General features: G+C 48.0%; 1 protein-coding gene across 4 annotated transcripts in view; it reads left to right on the top strand.

Annotated features, from left to right (window-relative positions):
- Window positions 1-2,387: 2,387 nt before the first annotated feature.
- The window catches only part of SOX13 (SRY-box transcription factor 13), a 56,084-nt gene continuing 36,142 nt past the window's right edge, over window positions 2,388-22,329 (top strand). For 2 of the 4 annotated variants that reach the window (XM_042849043.2, XM_042849045.2), the window contains exons 1-2: window positions 2,390-2,876; window positions 10,836-10,905. In XM_042849043.2, the coding sequence (XP_042704977.2) occupies window positions 10,847-10,905 (59 nt within the window). In that variant the 5' untranslated portion in view covers window positions 2,390-2,876; window positions 10,836-10,846. Of the gene's footprint in view, window positions 2,877-10,835; window positions 10,906-22,329 lie in introns of all 4 variants that reach the window. The other 2 variants (XM_042849044.2, XM_042849042.2) reach the window with 2 other exon arrangements.

Here is a 22,329-nt window from a genome sequence, read left to right as displayed (position 1 = left end):
TAGAGCCACTTGTGGTGGTGTGTCCTGTGATGTGGATACCTGTGTGCTGCAAATGAGGCCCGTTCTGAACTGGCCACCCCACAGTCTTACAATGGTAACACAAGAGTGTTTTACGGGGTGCCGCTCTTTAGCCCGTTTTATAGACTTGAGCACAGTGGTCTCTGCTGGCCTTGAAATCTATGTATCTGTGCACGCTTTCCATCTGGCTAGGAGACAGAGTTGGAGACTCTTTGTTTTGGTATCTCGCTCTAAATATACACTGCCTTTTAGTAGCAAGGCAATTCAGAGTGTTACTTTGCTTGCTAATAGACTGGACAAAAGAACTAATTAGTCACCGGGGACCTAACAGGACAGAGTCAGAAAGATGGGCTGTTTCTATAACTTTAACAAACCAGGCATGTTCCAAGGAAGTTGAGCTCTGCTTTTGGGACTCCCCAGCTACTGGAATTATAATCTCCTGGGGAAAGTGCTCCAGATTCAAAATAGCTTTTCAATCTGTCTCTGGGAATGAAAATGTCCTCCGTGATGCTGGTGCGGAGGGAAGGCAGATGCGATCGCTGCTTTTGCAAGTCGGCAGGATGACATACTTGTTGTTACAACAGGAAATTTAAAAATTGGGCGTTAGGACATGGGCCTGTCGACACCCATGTGAGGGAGCGTGGCCTGAACAGCAGCCCCCCAGCAGCAATGTGAACTGGAGATTCCCTCTGTGGCCTTCCCCAGTGCATCAACAGGGCAAGACTTGGCTAAGTCCTAAATTTTCAATCCCTGATTGTCCCAAATTCTAATAGTAGCTTTTGGGTGCCGTGCCTAAGCAATAAAATAACACCTAGTGTCTTTCAGCCATCTCAGAGTGAGTAACACCGCTGGGTAACATCATCCCCATTTTATGAATGGGGAAACTGAGGCACAGTGGGGGTGGGGGCCAGGACTTGTTTGAGGTCATACCGCTGTCATTTGAGAGGTTTTTACACCATGCCAACCATCATGGGGCCTGAGAGCCTTTCCAGCAAGCCTGTGGCAGAATGGGGAATAGCACCCAGGGGCTTGATGCAGAAATTATTGGTTGAGATTTTCTGGCCTGTGTTGTGCAGTCAGACGAGATGATCATATTTCATAACAGTCTCTTCTGGCCTTAAAAGCTAGGGATCTATGAACCTAGGTGTGCTGGTTCCCCGGCTGGTCTATGATCCACACGCTCAAGTTGGTGTGCAAGATGGAGGGCCTCTTAAAGGCTCTTCTCCAACTGATTCTACCATGAAATCAAGATGGGAGGAGTAGACAGGGATCCCCAGCTGTCTGCATGGGGGCAGCAGCCACGTACGTCACATTGGGCCCAGGCCAGCTCCTGAAGCTTTACTCCATCCCAGTATGACCCTGGAGTGCTTTGAGATGGTCCTTGCAGTCCCTGAGGTCCTTGCGACGGAGTGGGATGTACCTATCAACTGATGAACTCTGGTGTGGTACTCTGGGGCTGCCCAAGTCTAAACAGAGCAGCTGATTGCACTGCATCCCGGACAGCTGCCCGACCTGGGCGAGGGACGGGACACCTTGGAGGACGATCACGGAGAAGCCATCAAGACCGTGATCTGGGCAAGCCTGGTGGAGCCCATGTCTCACGGACAGAGCCCCTGATTAAGAGCGGGGTCCTGCTCTGTGCAGGCATGAGCCATTGCCACATGTAAGCAGGAGATGGAGGAGAGAGAAGCCAGGAGGGACTCTGCCCAGCCTGAAAGGCTGACAACCCACTGACAGGGTGAGCTCAGACTCGGGGAGGGGACATGTCAGGACTTCCTTGTTTTCCAAGACCTGTAACTCTGGAGAGCTTTAAAAGTAAAGGGAGTGTGGCTAGGAGATTCCTTGGCTAAGCCTGTGTTGTGTTCCTTGCCTTCCCGACACATTGTCTCTTCAGGGGTTAAACTAGAAGTCCAGCGTGACCACAGCCTAGGTGGGGCTCTGGGGAGCATGTTTAAGTGACCAGGAGTCTGGGGGGAGGGTGCAGAGGCTGATTGTGGGGTCTGGGGGAGACAGCACCCCATGTCCCAAGGGAGGACACCCTCCAAGAGGCCTGAGCCAGGGAGTGTGCCCTAGAGACCCAGAGCTAGCAGCAGTGACTGGCAGGGCCGCCCGGGGGGCAAGTGAGGCAATTTGCCCCAGGCCCCGGGTGCTGCAGGGGCACCCACGATACTACAGTATTCCAACTTTTTTTTATGGACGGGCCCCCCGAAATTGCTTTGCCTCAGGCCCCCTGAATCCTCTGGGCGGCCCTGGTGACTGTATGCTACCCAGACCCAGTTGGCTAAAGCACGTGGGACCCCCGCAACTGGGTCCTCTTGTGGCAGACGAGTGAGGGCAGGGAGGGGCGCTGGGGTTGGCCGCTGGTTGAAGTGGCTGGAGGGGGGCCGGGGACTAGAAGGACGCCGGCTGGCTGCACTAGGGAGTTGCTAGCAGCCGGGCGCTGTCTGGAGGGGGTGAACCAGCGTCTGGCAGGGGCAGGGGGCAGCCTGGCCCGGGACTGCTCCCATTGCAAGCCCAGCCCCTGCGCTAGCCTCTGGCCCACCGCGGAGCTAGCCCAGCCCCGGTGCGTGGGAGGGGGGATCCCTCGGCAGCCTCCCCTTCTCCCTCCCTCCTCCGCGCTGGGGCAACTCCCCTCGGAGGGGAGGGGGCTGGCGCTGCACGGAGCCCGCAGCAGCCGCCGCGATTCGCACCGGCCGCAGCATCCCAGTCCGCCCGGCCCGGGGAGGGAGCCCGGCCCCAGCCGCCGCCGTCTCCCAGCCCCGCCGGCCCCGCAGGGGGGCAGCCGAGAGAGGCGCCCGGCAGAGCGCAGCGCACAAGCCGCGGGCGGGGGCTGCCCGAGGACGCAGCCCGGCAGAGTAGTAAGTGCCGCCCGCTCCCCAGCGGGGACCTTGGGAACCCCGGCCCCGCTTCTGACCCCTGCTGCCTTTAACCCCTCCCGGCCCCGTGCATTGCCCCCTTCACCCCACTTCTCCCCCCCCAGCCCTGCTTCTGACCCCTGCTCCCTTTAAATCCGCCTCCGGCCCCGTGCATTTCCCCCTTCACCCCACTTCTCCCCCCCCAGCCCTGCTTCTGACCCCTGCTCCCTTTAAATCCCCCCCGGCCCCGTGCATTGCCCCCTTCACCCCACTTCTCCCCCCCAGCCCCGCTTCTGACCCCTGCTCCCTTTAAATCCGCCCCCGGCCCCGTGCATTTCCCCCTTCACCCCACTTCTCCCCCCCAGCCCTGCTTCTGACCCCTGCTCCCTTTAAATCCCTCCCTTCACCCCACTTCCCCTCCCCCCTTTTACCTTCTCTCTCGCCCACCCCCGGCCCCCTGCACTGCCCCCTTCACCCCACTTCTCCCCCCAGTCCCGCTTCTGACCCCTGCTCCCTTTAAATTCCTCTGGCCCCGTGCATTGCCCCCTTCACCCCACTTCTCCCCCTCCTCTCTCATCTATCCCCCAGCTCCGATTCTGACCTCTGCTCCCTTTAAATCCCACTTCACCCCACTTCTGACCCCTGCTCCCTTTAAATCCCCCTTCACCCCACTTCTCCCCCCGGCACCCCCTTTTACCTTCTCTCACCCTCCCATGGCCCCCGGCCGCGCTGGGATCCCCCCCCCCCCCCCCCGAGCCCTGCCAGCCCCTGTAACTTGCAGGGAGTTGGGCAGCTCTGGAGCTCCCATGCCCCGCGGGCACAAGGAGGGATTTTGCAGTTCTGACCCCTGCCCCTTTCCTTGTGGGGCTTTTATTTCCTTGTGCAAATCTTAACTTGATTCCTCCTCTCTTCCCAAACCTGCCAAGTCTCCCCCGGCTTTATGGGGGAGGGGGAGATCCACTTGTTTTGAATTAAACCTAAAACAGCTTAAAAAAAGAAGTTTCTCCCTCCGGAAAGTCCACTCACTGGTTTGCAAACTGCTATTTCTCTAGTGTCCTCCAGTGTGCCCGGATCTTTAAGACACAAATAGACCTTAGACTGGGGACTACATCAGAGCTCTTGTAATAGTCCCGGCAAGGAAGGTGTTAACCCCTGTATTCTCCCTCTGCTGCCCCCCCCCCCCCCTTCATAAAACCAGACTGTCAGGTTTTCTGTTGCTTCTCACATTTTTCTGTTTAGCCTGGCCTGGCCTTTCCTGTTCCGTAACTGGACATTATAAAGGCCTTGATTATTGCCAGGCGTCACTGGATTTAGTAGGTTACTGACTTAATGGTACAGGTCAGGTGTAAGGGATTCTGTGGGATGGGGTGGGAGCCCAGGGGAAGGCTTTGTGTGGGGCTCTACATTTGGGAAAAGAAGCAGATACTTTCTCCGCTTGCTAGTCTCCCCCTCTGCCCCCATGGCTTATTTATGACATTTCTCACTGAGCAGGGGCACTGTCTCGCCAGCCAGTCTGTGGGGCTCCGCAGTACAATGATTTCATAGTAAAATGGGCAATAGATTGGGTGACACTCTCTATAGACACAGGCACCAGCAGAGGTCACCATGCATGTTGAAAAATAAACAGGCAGATACATACTGGCTAAGATGGTAAGGTGCAAGATGAGCTGGTAACTGGAATCTCCACTTGGATGGAGTGATTTATTTTTTGCAATTATTTTAAAATTCTAAACACCGCTTATTTCTTCCCTCCACCCTTCCAAAAAGAGATGTGATGGTGGTACATTTATGCAGCTTTTATTTACTAACATGCTGCATCTTTGGGGACTGCATGTACCAGAATCCCAGTCATTGCACCTATAGAAAGTGTAGCAGAGAGAGAGGGCCATACACAACTTGTAAATATCCCGCCTGGTCCTTTAACTTATTGTTTGTTGCTGGCTTTTTCATGAGTTTTTTTGTCCCCAGTGATCGCATCAATTCAAATGATTCCATAAAGGAAATATTTATACTGTGTGTTTAGAGGCAAGGATGAGTGTTATGGAATCCATGCAACAAAACTTGATGGCTGTGTGATGCGCTCAGATGTTTGGCTTTGTAAATAGTTTTTTTTAAATAACAAAATTACAATAATAGGGCTACCAACAAAGAGGATTTAGTATAATAAATGCTGAGCTGTGTCACTTTTGCTGGTACTTAAACAAAAACAAACCCAGCAAGTTTAATATTATGATCTTCCTTTAGTGTGAATTGTCATCAAGCCAGCATTTATGACCAGCTTGAAGTGAGTTTCAGTACTTTAGAGGCGCAAATTCATTCCAAACCAGAAAACTCTGTGTATTGGGCAGGGACTGCAGATGAAATCCTGACCCTACTGAAATCAGTGGGACCAGGATTCCCCCCATGCACATCCGCCGCCTTTGTCCTTATTCCCGTCTCTATATAGCACGCTTAGCACAACTGTTGGTGCTATACAAATAATACATATATGGTGTCAGTGGTGAATTGCAATAGTGTACTGGGGTGAATTTCACACACTTTTTGGAATTTGGAGTGGTTAGATAACAAATTAAAACAGACAGTTACGGGCATCAGTTTTGGTGGTTAAGTATACCAAATTTCACCTTGGATAGCGTATTTCACCCATATAGCACCCTCAAGGTGCTTTAGAGTTAAATAATTCAATAAAAAAGTTAAAATAATAGCGGTAGGAGAGAGAAATGAAGAGATGTATGGCTAAGGGAGAGGTGAGTGATAGGTTTTCATGTGAAATGTGCAAACAATTAGAAAGCTGGCTCATTTCCACCTCAGGCTAATAGCTTCCAATATTTTATGCTAATCAGGGATGCCACCCAGGAAAAACTTACTGACAATAGTCACTTATTGTTTAAGTCTCGACTACATCTTCGAAGATACTTTAAGGACAGAAAACGTGATTTTGGGATTATAGATTTTAAGGCCAATTATATCATCTAGTCTGGCCTCTATGTAACACAGGCCTGAGAATTTCATCCAGTTAACCATGTATTGTGCCCAACTGCTTGTGTTTGTGATTCATGCAAATTCGTTTTAGTTCATTTTAATGGTTACACACTCCATCCTTTTGACCATCACCTTTTTTTTTTTAAACATCAAAGCTTGTGAACCCATATTCCACTTTAAAAATACAGGTGAAGTCTGGAAAATGTAAGGGTAAGCAGAAGAGAGATGTTTCTAAGTGATCTTGCCCCTTTACAGAGATTTTTTTACTGACCCTCCGTTTTCGATGTAGGTTTGTTTAATCTCTGTATTGATGGTAAATCTGCCATGGGTTGAGAATCCAGAATCACTTTCTGTCATAAAAGAACTGCCCACTCCAGATCTATCTTGGGAATCTGTTCTGTCCTTCTCCATGTTAACTGGATACTCTTTGTAGATGAGTGGCAGTAGGGTTGAGAGGACCATGAAATTTCCTCCCTCTCAAAGCAATTTCCCGAGGAGGAGATGGCTTTGGGGGCTGTTTACTGAGTTTGTCCTGGCAATGTTAAAATCTCCCTCTCTGAAACAAATGTCCTAGCACGGTCTCTTAGCTTTATCCAGCCAAGTGTCTCTGTCTGTGATGCTTTCTCCTTCTATGCTTGCCAAACCAAAGCACCCAAACAACCCCCTACAGAAAGCATTCTTGACAAGCAAAGTTTGTTCCAACCAATGGAGGCAAAAAATAGCTTGACTTTAAATCACGCTAACTGACTGTCTATTATAAAAGGATTTACATGTGCAGCTTTGACCAGTCTGGCATTAGGTAGCTAGTTAAACTGGAGCTGGCTTTTAAAATTGTTCCTCACTTGAGAAGTTTAATTTGGTTCCTGGGGTACTGGAAAAGGCACTGCTGTGAGTGTAAAGTGCGTGGCGATGTAAGCACAGTAAATCTATTCTTTCAATGGGTTTATTTTTACATTTGCTATTTGTTCAAGAGGCCCCCAGAGCGCCTGTCTGAACTTGCCGTTTTCACACTCTGTCTGTGTGCTTCCTGGAATCAAGACTTGTTAGGCCGAGCGACAGTCACTAATATTAAAAACAGCTTGTGGGGAGAGGGGTGACTCAGGGAATTGGAACTGAGCCACTGGGATTTTTACCTCAAGGTCACAGGTTCAAGTCCAACCTGCTGACCTTCTGATGGTTGTGAACTGAGATTGTGGGTCTCAGTTTAGTTCCCTGCAGGGGCGTCACCATCACAATTGGCTCCTTGGAGCTGGTACACAATAGAGGCCAAGGACCCAGTGTGCCATGGTGACTGGACTCCTCTCAGTCCTACATCCCCGTACCATGGTTGAGGCCCATTAGTGTGGCAGCATGAGCCCCAAATGAGCTTGTCTTAGATGGGGGGTGTGGAGCCCTTCCTGCTAGGTCACTAGCTATTTGTAGAACCGTACAGTGTTCAGTGTATTGAGAAGGGAGCCCAGTCTGTAGAACCGAAGGGCTGGAGGGCCAGCGATCTGCAACGCCGAACATAGATCGCTGACTCCGGTATCCTGCGCTTGCCAGCGCAAAGCGGATTGCGTCAGGCTTGGTGAGACTGCCGTGAGAGCACCTTCCTGTTGGCTCTAGGTCTTCAAGTTGTAAACACTAAATGTTGTTTTGGGGTTTGTGTGTATGGGTAACAGTGGATATTGAAATAGCTGCAATTACGCTGGAGACGGCATTTAACAAAAGGGTGCTGCTGGGAGCATGCACGCATTGCTTTTAGAGCTCTGGTCTAGGTTTACATCTTCCACCGCCGCATCCCAAAATGATCAAATACATTGTTTTGGCGGGGGAGGTGTATTTGCTGCTGCATTTTCTACAAAAAATATGTATTTAAAAAAACATTCAGAGATGAGCCATACGATTGCTAACCCATTGCTCCATCCACCACTATAGAAATCAATGTATAAAAAGCTGGCATTATTCTTTTGTCGAGTGTGGACAGTATGCTGAGTGCAGTGCAGAACATACAGGAGCGACAGAAATTATTACCACCCCAATAATGCAATCCATTGTCACAATGCGATAAGTTATAGCCCCATTTGCCCTTGTCCCTTGTCTTTGGGAAATATCCCCTGCGTGCTAAATAGGCTCTCTACTGCACACTGTAAAGCTGCCTCTGACTTCATTGAGAGCTGGGTACAAGTATTTCAGGCCAAATTTTGCCCCGCACTCTAATGAGCTTCTAATCATTGGACCCTCCTTAGGCTTGGCTGAGACTCTCTTGGGTTTGGAGCGCTGCTGTCATTTTAAAAAGGAGGGAAGTTGGCAGAGCCAGAGGCAGCCACTTTTGGAAAATTTTCTGTTATTTGGAAGCCCTCCCTCCCACTCCGCACTTAATCCACCTGCTCTAAGGCCATATGTCCGATCCTGGAACGGGTCCAGTCCTACACAATGGCCTTTGGTCTGAATGAGTTCCACCAGCTCAGTGATAAAGATGGGATAAAAATGGGACTGGATTTGCCAGGCAGAATGCGGCTGCTGCATTTTGCTCTGGCTCATGACAAAAGCCATTTGGGTGGGTCAGTAAATAAATAAATAAATAAATAAATAAGAGCAGGAAACGTTGTTTAATCTTGTGACTGTTGAAGTCAAAGGGACTTAAACATGTGCTTAAGAGTAAGGCATGTGCTTAAATTGTGCTCAGTCAGCGCCTGAAGCCCTCCAAACGTTGAAACTAATACCCCAGACTTTGCCCAATGCTTTTGCAGTGGTCTTAAGTAAACATGTTTTTCAAGTGGAAGCCACTTCTGTTCATCATTTGAACGGGGGGTAACGGCATTCTTTTTTGCCCCCTTTCACTTCCTGCCATGATTGGCAGCCATATAGCTGAAGAATGCACATTGGGAGACGTATCTGAAATTCTGCCTTTCTATAATTTAATGCTCCATTACCATCTATGCTGGCTTTAGGCATGTGGCCATTACAAAAGATGCAGTCTAGTGCCTTTGGAGTCCAGGGCACCGCCCCCTTGCCACACACCCCAGGGTCTCTTATCATAGAAATGTGTGAGGTAAAATGGCTTATAATTAAAGCAGCCTTGAAAATTTGATGTGAAAATTTACTAGTCCAGGCACAAAATCTACTGGCCTGGCCTTTCATGATGATTTAGTGGTGGTGGAAAAAACCCTAATAATAGTTTACTTGTCGGAAAAGGAGAAAACAGCTGAGTTGAATTTTGCACAAGTGAGTTAAAGGGATGGTGGGTAGTGCAGATTCTAAAAGTGGTTTCTGGGGGCTCTGATTCACCTCGCTCTTACCCAGGTGAAAATGCTGAGTGATTCCGTGGGGTTAATGGTAAAAGTGAGAGGAGATTCGGGTCCTGTGAGGTTTTTTGTTTGTTTGTTTTTTAAAAGGTCTTCCAAACGCTTGTGTTAATAGAAATGTTTCAAGAAATTAACAAAATTGCTCGCTGGCTTTTGTTGTTGCTGTCGCATGTTTGGATTGCTGCCCTTCCCTGAGGTTTGCTACCCAAATGGTTGCAGCCCTGTGTTAACATGCGAAAGACAGAAATCGAAACTGACTAGTAACAAGCGTCAATCTAGTTCAGTGGTTATCAAACTTTTGTACTGGTGACCCCTTTCACACAGCAAGCCTCTGCGTCCGACCCCCTTTATAAATTAAAAACAGGTTTTTTTAAATATTTAATACTATTATAAATGGCGGACGTGTTGTGATCGGCGCAGTCTTAAAGACAGCTGAAGACCGATCGGTCCAGGTGATAAATGCTGGAGGTGAAGCGGGGTTTTGGGGTGGAGGCTGACAGCTCATGACCCCCCATGTAATAACCTCATGACCCCCAGTTTGAGAACCCCTGATCTAGTTAGTTTGGAGGATGTGGTGGTTAAAATGCCAGGGCCCAGTCTACCCTAATCCTCTCCCTCTGGTGGAGCTATTGTGGGGCTGGAATTTCATGACACAAAATCTAGCGTAGACAAGACCTTTCAAACCACCTTATTAGTAGCATTAGCGCTGTTGTGGTCACATCTATTATTATTTAACATTTATGTCACGGCAGTGTCTAGGGGCCAATGTGCGTGAGTCCCCTTGTGCTAGGTGTTGTAAAGACAGAGAGGTAATAGCAGGCCCTGCCTCAGTGAGTTTAAGCCTAGGCTTTCAGATGAGCAGACGTCAGCCCCTTTGCTTCTTGCTTGCTCCCCGCTTGTTCCAGATGTCGGGGAGGTGACTGGATTCACAGGCTACAAACTTAGTGTTAAACAGCAAAAAAAGCCCAAACCAACCAAACTACACTTGGCTTGGAAACAGTGCCCTGGGATTGGCCAATTGACTGATCCTGGCTGGGGATTGGGGGGGTTTAATGATTTGCCCCTCATTGGAATTGGTGGAACAGAGGCTATGTCTACACTGCGAGCCTGGGATGCGATTACCCTGCTCGTGTACACACACTTGTGCTAGCTGTCCTCGAGCAAGCCTGAGTATAAATAGCAGCGTAGCCACAGAAGCACGGGTAGAAGCAGAGAAGGCACGGCTGAGCAGGGCCAAGTGCAAACCTGCCTGAAACTTGTGGGTGTGTACTCGTCATGGCTCAGCCGTGCCTCCGCTGACACTGTCCTGTGCTACCACATCTACACTGCTATTTATACTCCGCAGACCTGAGAATGTGTGCATGTGTAGGGGACCTGCACGCCTAGCTCGTAGCGTAGACAGAGCCAGAAAAGTCGCCTTTGGAGTGCTGCCTCGTCTTACCAGATCCTACACTCTTCAAGGCAGATGTTCTCTTTTTGCTATTTGTGTATGTACAGCTCCTAGCACAATGATTCCTGATCGGGGCTCTTTGGTGCTCCGGCAGTACAGAATAATGGTTAATAACACATTTGGATTGGGCTTGGGGAGGCCTGGAATAATTTACTCTAATTCTGTGGGGTTTTGTGTGAAGTTCTCAGCGCTGCCGGTACATTAATCTTTGCTACATATACACTTTTGAACCCCCTTTTGCAGATTGTGCTGGGATGCAGAGAGAGGTAGCAGCCTGCGGACTACAATATAAATCAGTGGTTCTCAACCAGAGGTATGCGTATCCCTGGGGGTACACAGAGATCTTCCGGGGGGTACATCAACTCCTTATCTAGACATTTACCTAGTTTTACAACAGGCTACGTAAAAAGCACTAGTGAAGTCAGGACAAACTAACATTTCATACAGACAATGACTTGTTTATACTGCTCTATATACTATACACTGAAATGTAAGTGCAATACGTATATTCCAATTGATTTATTTTATAATTACATGGTAAAAATGAGAAAGGAAGCCATTTTCCAGTACTAGTGTGCTGTGACACTTTTATATTTTTATGTCCGATTTTTGTAAGCGAGTAGTTTCTAAGTGAGGTGAAACTTGGGGGTAGGCAAGACAAATCAGACTCCTGGAAGGGGCACAGTCGTCTGGAAAGGTTGAGAACCACTGATATAAATAACCAGTCAGACTTTGTTCTGGAGCTGTGTGGCAGACCAGGAAGTGGAACATCCTGGGCCCAGTTCTTGCACCCCTCCTGTTCCATTGGATACAAATCGCTCCCACTGAAGTCAGGGGGCGTTGCTTGCATCCTGTGGTTGGTGGGGTGGGGGTGGGGGGAGAATTGAGCCAGAAAGCCCCATCCATCCTTGGCTTTGGGCACTTATTAAGCATGACCTTGACAGCAGCCAGGCCCTGTTCATCCAAAGAAGCTCTGGCACAGTGGCACATATTTGCTCAAAATAGGAGCTGGTAGGATGTCTGCTATGTCACAGGTTACTCTAGTGAGTGTCCAGAGGACCAGTCCCCCTCTCCCCCTCTCCAGGAAACAATAGAGCCATCAGTGTTGGGCACAGATCCCATTTACTTAACAGAGTGGGACCAGCAGGGAGCCATGGGATGAGCCAGGCCTAAGAAGGAAGAGAAACATCTGGGTATGGGGGGAGGGGAGATGGAAGAAGCAAGAGGCCAAGGTGTGGGAGACTAAACAAAGAGCTTTGGGCTGATAAATGGTCATGGGAGCCCCCCTTGTTCTCTCTTTTTGAGGCCTGTTTGCCCTGCCAGAGTGCTATAAAGGGGCCTTTATGTCACTGAGAATCAGGCCCCTCGAGACTTATGCTATGTTGCCAACTTGCACGATTTTGCGATATTTGATGGTTTCTAAGTCCCCAGCTCCTGGAGTCATGTGATTTATATGAGACTCTCTGCTTTAATATATGAAATAAGTCATTTTCTAGCCATTGTGGAGAAAGGCTGGAAAAGATGATCCGTAGTGTCTCAAAAACAAGAGGGCAAATGAATGAAACCAAGATATGTTGGTTTTTTAAGTCAAGCTCAAGATTCTTGAATGGCCCCACTCATGATTTTTGAGCGCTTGTGGTTGGCAATGCAGGAACCCAGTGTTGTTCAATGGAATTCACCTCTCAGGGCATGAAATCTCCTGCAGGACAGGTGGAATTTGAAAGCTGCAGGGCTGTATTCCTTGGAGGGAGGGAGCATTGGGAAGATTTTGGGAAACTGCCATGGTGGGTGAGGCCATAGGTTGCAGGCAATTTCTGCGGGTGTGGAGCATTTATTACGGGCATGCTGCAATGGGATGCCAGAGTTTCTCTTTTGTTAGAATAATAGAGAGCTCTGTTCTATTATTGTACCTTGCTCTGATGGCAGGAAAGAGAGATCCCTTGGGGCGAGAGGTTTGTACATGAGGATGCCTTAAGGCCTTGTCTATCTACCAGCAGAAGTATACCCCTATAATTCTACTGATGTAGTTACAGTGCTATTGGGCTGGGCTGTTGATGGAGGATAACAATTTGGACCTTTAACTAGAACCTTTCTGGTGTGGATCTCAAACTGCTTCATGGACAATTTAGTCTCTCAGCCCCCTCCTGTAAATAACACGCTGATTGTACAGGGGTAAACTGAGGCACACTGAAGGGACGCAACTTGCCCGTGACCGTGCTGGAAGCTTGTGACAGGACTGAGACTAGAATCCAGGTCTCCTGAGTGCCAGTCCTATGTCTTTAACCACAAGCCCAGGCCCTTTCTTGCCTGTATATAAGCTCTGGAGGAGACACTGAAATGATTCTTATGGCTAGAACAGGCAAGAACGCAGTATCTTGCCTTTTATAAAGTATTACAAGAGCACTGTGGGCTCAGCGGGGTGGAGTGGGCAATAAACACAGACTGGTCTACAAAAATACAGCCATGTCTGCTGGTCACACGTAAGTGTGTGTGTGTGAGAGAGAGAGAGAGAGAGACCCTTGAGGGTATGCTGGTGCTTCTCCTCCCGGGCCAGAGAGGGGTGTGTTTTGGGGAAGGGGGAACCCTAGAGTGATTGATTGGTGGGGACAATATGGTGTGATAGTGTGAGGCCATTAAAGGTTTACAGCCTCCTTGACAACTGGTGCTGTCTTTTTGTTTTGTTTGTTTTGTTACCTAGAAAATCCTTGAGCTAGGAGGGAGGGAAGGGTAGGCGTTTTCTCCCCAGCTCTTGATCTGGGATAGAGCTCTCCCCTCCCCAGGGCAAGAGAGCGCTCTACAGCTACAGCAGCCCGGCTAAAGCAAGAGGGAAAGAAACCTGGACACAGGCATTGATTCTTCAGCCTATTGCTGACTCTCAGTGTAACTGAAATGGACGTGCAGTGTGAGGTTGGAGCAGGAGGGGATGTCTCAATGCTCTGAGCCTTGGGTTTTACATACCTCCCAGCCCTGGAAGGGCAGACCCCCATTGACTCCAGTAGGCTTTGGATCAGGCCCTTGGGGCCAGCTGAAGAAGCGCTTAACACCCATGGTTGGGGCCAGATTTTCAGTAGAGCACTACACCCCGTGTGCTGAGCTCTCCTGATAACCCAGCTCCGGGTGAGCTTGCCCTGGTCCTCATTTACAGCGCGAAGCCTCGTGAAAGCCTGTGATGCCCTATGCCAAGCTGCAACGACCTAGTCAATGGGGCTGACCCCTCTTGTGGCGCTTTCAGAGTGCAGCTCTCGTGTGGCGGCCCCGATCCCTCGGGGGTCCCAGCTCAGTGTTCTGAGCCCCTCTCTCAGGCCGGGCCGTGCAGAGAACAGCGGGCGGCTTGGCAGCTGGGCGGCATTATGGCTCTAGCGGCCAAGTGCGAATTTGTCAGGCCGGTGTTAAATGCCTTCACTTGCTCTCATCCTCCCTGCTCCGCCCTGATTCCCTGCCCTCCCCCAAATAAACAACTGGTGTAAACATAGCCCTGTGTGTGTGTGTGTGTGTGGCAACTGTGCCTGCCCTCAGACTACGCTGAGCCGGTCCCCAGGCGCATGCCAGGCCGAGGCAGGTGTAGGCAGGGGCTGCCAAGGCTCTTGGCTCAGGAGAACATGCTGCAGCACACGGGGATAAATAAGGACACACCGAGAGAATGGGGTAGCAGAAGGAACAGGTGCTTCAGGAGCCGGAGAGACACAAAGAGCCTCTTGTCTGGTGGCCAGAAGTGGAGAACAAAGCAAACGCTTCTCCCTGAGCTGGGGGACAGGCTGCTTGGAGCGGCTGCTTCCTCACTTGAAAGTCTCTGCTTCTTTAGTGTTGCGCAGTAAATGAAACTAAACATCCTGGTCCCCCCAACCTCGGAGGGCATTTTCCCAATTACCACTGGCAAGAGGGGGCCCAGCCGGAGCAGAGACAGATAAGGATTAAGGGTCCTGTTCTCAGCTGGGGCACTTGCTGCAGCTCCATTGAAGTGGACAGAGCTATGCGGATATGCACCAGCAGAAGAGCTGGCCTTGTTGAAATCAGTGGCAAAACGCCACACTAACTAGGATTTCACCCTAGGTGTTCTTTAGCTCCTCTGATGCAAGGGGGAAGGGACTGTGTCTTAAGTGTGAATCTGCAAGATCCATGCTGGGACAATGCTGGCATCACTGCTCCTTAAAACCCCAACACCTTTGGGTCTTTGTTACGTGCTCAGATGCTTAAGTGACACCTCGGGGCTAACAAAAGACCCTTCCCCCTCTTTCCCCATCTTCCCCATGAGAGAGAGTGTGAAAGTGAACAGATTCCTGCTGGGTCCAGTGCTTGCAGGGGATGGACAGGAGGCAGGGGGCCTCAGTGGGAGTTTCCTTTGGAACCATGAAAGCAAATGCCAAGAATACATTTAAAAAATGAAGGCAGAAGGGAGTGAGCTCTAAAGGGGTGAAATGCAGTGTTGATGTTATCCAGGTCCGGATCCTTGTCATGCTTCAGTGAAGAGGAACATTTTTGCTGTGGTTTTAGCAGGCCTAGAAGGGATGGTGGCATGTTCTCCCCTTCTGATGTGAGATGCTCTGTTTAGAGCATCCTTGGATGGATGTGGCCGTGTCACTGTTGCAGTGGAGCTGTAATATGTTTCTTCGCTAGGATGCACAGAAAATGTAGGCTCCTTTGAAAATGTTGGCTAAAGAGGGTTAGGCTCCCAACTCCCTCTGAAATTCAGTTCCTTAGCTCTCAGCCTGGCCATGCTCTCCATGTGGATGGCTGCTCGGGTGTGGAATGCCGTGGTCCACTTGAATAATTCTCCGGAGCTACCGTCTGGCTTTTTCACGTGACGGTGTCAGGGAATTAAGGAATAGTTCATAAAAACACTAAATATGACTTAATTATTTGTAGAACAGCAGCAAGCACAACCTGCTAGGCACTGTACGCACCCCTAAGATAGCACAGTCCCTGCCTCAAAGAGTTTCCAGTCTCGGAAGCTGGCAAGCAGAACTCTGCCCCTGGAGGTGATGTGGATAGATCAGATGTGTGTGTGGGGGGGTGAAGCTGGGGTGTCAACACTGGCTGGTAGATGCCTGTCAAGTTTGTAGGCAATAGCACAGACTGAGTTTGGTCTCTTGACCATTTTAAAATGAGGTTTGAGTCTGAAGGGACTCGTTTAAGCTTTTGGGCATAGGAGTGGTGAAAGTGAGGTAGGGAGAGAGCACAGCCAGTTAGCATGGGCAGCTTCTGTGCAAGTGTCCCAAATATAGGGTTGGAGTCCACGTTTATTGTGGCTCACTTTTCCCCATTTCAGCTCACTTTACAAGTAAGAAGGTGTTTTTTTCCAAGTACAAACCCTGGAAAAAACTTGGGGATCTGAGAGTTAAGCTGGGTTCTTTCATTCTCCTAAATCAGCAGCAGCAATAACAATTGTGTGGGCCATACACTCCCAACAGTTAATCCTGCCCAACCTTTACATCCGCAGATTAGGCCCCCAGTGACACCTGTGTGACCCCACCAGAGTCAGTCTGGGGGACTCAGCTAATTATCTTGAATGGTGTTACAATGGTAAATGAAAGCGGGGCGTAGTGCTGCAATTGGAACTTAGGTAACTATCCTGTTAAAGCAAAAGAAGGAACACTCCAGCTTGCCCTCTGTTCGCTGCATTGGCTCTACAGGGCTAGCAGGAATAAAGCATAGTGAAAAGGTGTTTATTTTTTGGATTGTCACTTGCTCTGACTTTGATTCTGCACGAAGGACAGATCTGTTCTGTAGGACGGTGCCATCTTTAGACACGTTTTTCTGAGTACAACTGCGCTTAAAGCCAGTGAGTCTGGGAACTTTTGCAATAAATGCCAGGGGATCTCTGATAGCTACAAGTGGTTAGAAGTTGGTATTAAGTCTCAGTGGAAAGACGGCATATCCTGCCGTACAGTGACCCACTAACACAATCTTGGGGCATTGGTTCAATACTGAACTGAAGGGAAGAGGGCCACCTACTGAGCCATCAGCACAAGGGGCCTGATTCTCTACTCTTACCCCAGTATAAACCAGGAGTAACTCCACTGCAGTGAATGGATTTACACTCGTAACTGAGAGAGGTGTCAGGCGTAGTGTTTTCTTTGGAAGCCTTTGGCAGGCTTCATTTCCTTGAGAAAAGTTAAAGATTTTAACAGCGAATTGCCAAGCCGCTCCTGTCACACCAGCTAAAATCTGTCGTTAAAATGTCACAGACCCACAGCAGCTGGGCCGCAGCATTATATCCTCCAAACTGAATTTGTGCACAGCCATCTCAGAACGGTGGCATTTTCCGCTTACGGCAACTGTCGAGGATGAGCTTGGCTTTCAGGGTCTCTGTCTCGCTGCTTGTGGGTAAGCTGTCTTAACACTCTGCTTTTTGAATTGCAGTTTGGGAATGTTTCCAGAACCCTTTAAACCTTCCAAGGTGCTTTGCAAACCTGGGTACTTCTGGGGACAGCAGTGGTCCGAGTGCCGTAAGGTAGGAAAAGGTGGAAGAGCAAGCAGACAAATTTTCAGACGTAGCCCCTGGTTTTAGGTGCCCAACTTGCGAAACCTTGGGTCTAGTTTTCAGAGGGTGCTCAGCTCTTAGGGAAAATCCGGTTCAAGGCGTAGGAAGTTGGGTACTCAACAAATGGAGGTGTCAAAAAAATCAGTGGCCACTTCTGAAAAGAGTGGTCTTCCTGTCACATGAAATGGAAGCTGTGAAGTGTTGTGAAAAGGCTACGAGGAGGTTGATGATGGAGGTCACCAACTGACTTAGTGTGGTCTCAGCTATTGTCTTGCTGATTCATGTTTGCTAACATTGCTACCCAGCACTGTGTGCGTCTAAATTGTCCAAGAGGCTCTACCTCTGCTCAAGAGGTAAAGCCAGGCATGGAAAAGGAGGTGCGGTGCAGGGCTGGGGTAGTGCACTGGCAAGAAAGGGTGTGAGCTTGTGTTCAGGAAGCTTGCACAGAAGTTACCCATGTTCAGTAGCTGTACTTTCACCATACCTCACTTTCACCAGTCCGATGCCCAAACGCTTAAACAAGGAAAGAACAACAGAACCTTTTCTGGAGGAGAGCACTCCCCTTGATCGTTGTCAATTGGTCTTGTAAGTTATATAGGGGGGGCCTGGCACTGCACTCTAGATACCAGTTTAACTCCAGAGAGGAGAATCAAGCCCACTGTCTCCTGCAGTAGAGCAAGGTTGACACGGGAGTGTTGACAGAGTCCCATAGTGCACATGTCTCAGCAGTGCCTACCCCACAAACCACAGCAGCACAGGCTGCCTTTATGCTGTGAGGAAAGTGTTCTGCCAGAGAGGTGGTGCCTACTCTTTGTGGCTGCTGAAATGGCACTGGGTGTCAGGTGTTGTTCTACTGAGACCTCTTTCTGAGGTTCTCTGATGCCAGCAGCAGCAAGAAAGGAGCAGGGCTGTTTAAAGTAGTTTAAGAAAGGGATGTACAGTCTAACACGGGCTAACAGGAGGAAATTAAGAAAAAGAAAATGTGGGGTGCCTATCCTAATAGTGAAATCTGTTGTATTGATAATAGATGTCTAGCACCTTTCATCTGAGCTTCGTTAAGGCCAGATCCGAGCTGGTGTCGCTCAGTGTAGAGTAGTTCCATCAACTTCAGTGGAGCTATGCAGACTTTCAACAGTTATGGATCTCATCCTTAGAACTTCACAACATCCCAGTGAGGTAGGTGAATGATGTCCCCTTTGGGAAAATGAGTCACAGAGAGGGGAAGTGACTGGCCCAGGGTCATGCAACAGATTAGGGGCAAAGCCGGGAATAGAACCCAGAACTGCTATCTCTGAGTTTGCTTCAACCACTGGCCCACGATGACTTTCTATGGAAAGTCTTCCAATAGAAATGGTGGAAGGCTCATTGCTTGAGACACTTCAAAACTAGACTGGACACGAAGAGCCTTGGAAACACTCCTGCCTTGGCTTTATGGTCTGAGTGATTTTCTAGGTCTCTTCCAGTGATAATTTCTGCAATAGATTCAGGTCATTTTAGAGCGGAACTGAAATAGCAACAGTGTTTGGTTTATAGCTGTGCTGCAAGCTTCACCTGATGTGGTGTCCCACGCAGCTGACTACTTGCAAAAAAAGAAATTAGAAATAGCTACCCCTCTCTGTACCTTTCTGTCCTTAAAGGTATGTGGGAAGAGATGACAATCTACCCGAGATTAGTCTCTTTCCTCCAGTGCCCAGGGGAGGAGAAGGGTCTGATATCTCGGCCCCTTTTTCAGATAGGAAAGTATTGTTTATGAACCGCTCGAGTCAAACAAGAACCTCGGTTTGTCTGGAAATGCTGAGTGTGTAGAATTGCGCACACAAAAAAATACCAAGATTGTGCTTTTAGATAAGTCTGAGGGCTGCTTTCGGGTGGGGGTACAGGAAACAGTTGACGAAAACAAGGGTGGGCAATAATAGCTTTCAATCTCCCGTTCTGCGCCGTCGTCACAGCGTGTTTCATTGTCAGAAGCCATTCACCTTTCCGGACCTTGCCGCAACTGTTAGGTAAGTTGTTTTTGTTTGTTGTTTGTCTTTTTTTCCTTCCGGCGGCCCTGACCCACTTCAGTTCTGTGGGATGCGTATGGTATTGTTCAGTGTTTTTTTTATTTCTTTCTTATCGATGATCAGCCAACTGTAAATTGATTAAACTTTCTGAGTGATGATGCCAGGTGAAAATGTTGGCAGAATTGCAGCTGGGGGAATATATAGGGAGGGAGAATTTTAAGTACGTTAGTTTTGGGGAAGCTCAAAGGCCAGATGATGATCCCCCGTTGGCGTAAGCTGCAATCTTTAAGGCAGGGAATGTCATTTCCTGTGTGTATGTACAGTGCCTAGCACAATGGACTCTGCCTTGGCTGAGATTCCAAGTGCTACTGCAATATAAATATTCAGCAATAATTAGAGCTAGGGAATTTTTTTTCAATCTAACCATTTTTTGCCCCAAAAAAGGATTTTTTTTCAAAACCCCCAAAATTGTGCGGATTTTTTTTTTTTTTTTTAACAAAAACTTCGACAGAGAAAAAAGAAAGCTGTGTTGCTGGCTATGTATTTTCAGTTTTCCCCTCTCCTCTTCTTTTTCCTTGTAACTCCCCCGCGCGCACACATTTTCCTGTTTTGCACTGAGGCTGGGAATGGGGCCAGGAGAAGGACGGACTTAGCGACGTGGGTTTTGAAAATTTTAAAAATGCGTTTTTTTCCATGAAAACGTCAAATTTTTCCACACAAACTTTCAAGGACACTAACTCCCTCCCCACAAAAAACCAAACCATTTCTGAACAGGTCTAGTTATAATCATTGACGGGAAGGGAGCTACGCCAGTTCACACAAACTGAGCATCTGTTCCAAGGCTTTGAAAAGAATGAGGGGCTGGGAGAGAGAATTTTTCAATTACACAGGTAGAATAGATTATTCATCTATCCGTTCACGTTTTAGATTGTATTATTTACTTACATTTTTAAATATCTTCTCATTTAATAATTCCTCCTTCCTCTCAATTTTCCCCTCTCCACTTCCCAAGATTTTTCAGCTATGTTTGATCATGACCCTCTTTCCTTTCTGTAATTTTTTCATCATGGGGTGGGGAGAAAAAGACAGACTCTAGAGCTCATTCCCCGATAAGCTCTTTAGCATAGGGCTTGGCAATCCCTCTAGAATTCATCCATAGCATTTTGGGGTTTTCAATTGACAATTCTTTTTGGAAGAGCATACCTAGATTTGGTGCATTCTTCCTCTTCCCCCTTGAAGATTTATGGTGTTTCCGCTAAATACAGCTAACACCGGTCCCCTAAAAACTAATGCAATCTGCGCTAATTAAAGGTTAGCTTTACTATATGGCAAGGTCACACTTATAATAAAGGGTTAATAAACAATTAATAGGTATTATAAACATATTACAGACATGGGTAGTAAGTGTTACAGCTGGTTATATCAGTTGCGGGTATTACAGATAGTTACAATCCATAGCTATAAGCAAACCATTAATCTGTTGGATGCTAGCAACTGAATAACCATATATTAAAACATCCTTATTCATGTACTAACTCTGCATAGATGTACCCTTAATATAAAGAGTTATCTCTTGCCATTATGTAAAAAGAAGTTGTGCATTTTTTACATAGCCTTCTCTTGGTAAAACATCTCTGGACATTTACTAAATCCAAAGTTGTCACTTGACCGATTTGAGTGACGTCTTAAGCTCTTGTCATTACGAAGGCATCTTCATGGCCAAAAGAAACAAGCTGATTGTTTAATCATAAAGGTAGGAGTTGGAAAAGACCAATTAGGTCACCTCACTATATGTAGAGTCAGCACAAGGCTGTTCCTTGTGGTGTATTCCTCAGGGCATTGTCCAGTTTTCAATGACTCCAGTGATGGAGCTTCATCAGTTGCCTTATGAGATCATTCCACAGTTGAATAAATCTTAGTGTCAGGGAGCTTTGCCTGATGTTAAGCCTAAATTTTCCTCTTCTTAAAACTGGTCCATCACTCAGTTCCAGTAAAGGAAAGTCTGGGTCCCACCCCTTAAGTCAGTGGAGCTGCGCCAGTTTGCACCAGTTGAGGGATCTGGCCTGTGTGTGGATTTGCTTGAATTCTTCAGACAGATTTTATAAAAACATTGCACAAGTGTGACCCCAAAAATAGCTTGCTTTTTGTTTGTTGTCTTATGGCTCTTTTGTACAGGGAAACCTCTTGCAGCAAAGTCATTCTTGGCTACACGGGGAAGTTAGTGCGAAATAGCTAGGGTGTGAATTTAAAGCCCAATAGATATTCCTCACCACCCTCCATGTGGATGATTTTATTCTGTGCTGAGGGCTTGATTACACAGGTCACTCAGGAAAATTAATCCGAATTAAATAGAGATGTGAATTTAAAGTGGATTCGTTAAATTGCATTTAAACCCCTGTGTGGGTGCTCCCAGGGCCGGCTCCAGGCACCAGCCCAGCAAGCAGGTGCTTGGGGCGGCCAAGGGGAGGGGGTGGCACGTCGGGCTGTTCGGTGACAATTTGGCGGCGGGTCCCTCTCGGAGGGAAGCACCTGCCGCCGAATTCCTGCCGAAGAAGAAAGCGGCACGGTGGAGCTGCGCTGGAGTGCCGCCGATTGCGATTTCCCCACCCCACACCTCCCCCGCCGCTTGGGGCGGCAAAAACCCTGGAGCTGGTCCTGGGTACTCTTATTTGGCATTGAAGTGACCTTAATTCGGTTTAGCTTAATTCATTTTTGAAATGAATTAAACCTTCCTGAGGTTCCCTGTGTAGACAAGCCCTAATTCTAAGCAGGGGCTTCCATCTTTAAATAGCATCGCAGTTTCTGTATTGCCAACACCGAACATTCAAAAATCATGAGATTGGCTTAAACATTGTGAGATTTTTAAAAATAATAAATAATGGGCTCTTCTTATTTGCCTTCTGGTTTTTTCAGCCTTTATGTCACACTTGCTTCATGTTTTCTAGCTTTTCTCTGTAACTAAAGGGCTAGAAACTTATTAAAAAACAAACAAACTGAGATTCTTATGCATTGCCTTGATTCCAGCAGCTGGGGCTTTGAGGAAAAACACTGAAAATTGCAAGATTTGCGATAAAATTGAAAGAGTTGCCGACACCGCAGTCACTAGATCTGAGTTCTGTGTAACTGGATCCCAATGTAAGTGAAATTCACATGCTTTACAATCCAAGATACCTTGGCACTACACGGATTGTAAAACAGTCACATGTGCTCTGTCAAGGTCTGCTTTTACTGCAATGAAAATCTGTGTGGAGAT

Source organism: Chrysemys picta, chromosome 4 (assembly GCF_011386835.1).
Source record: "Chrysemys picta bellii isolate R12L10 chromosome 4, ASM1138683v2, whole genome shotgun sequence".
In the NCBI taxonomy this organism is placed as follows: Eukaryota; Metazoa; Chordata; order Testudines; family Emydidae; genus Chrysemys; species Chrysemys picta.
This window is presented reverse-complemented; position numbering and strand designations above follow the sequence as displayed.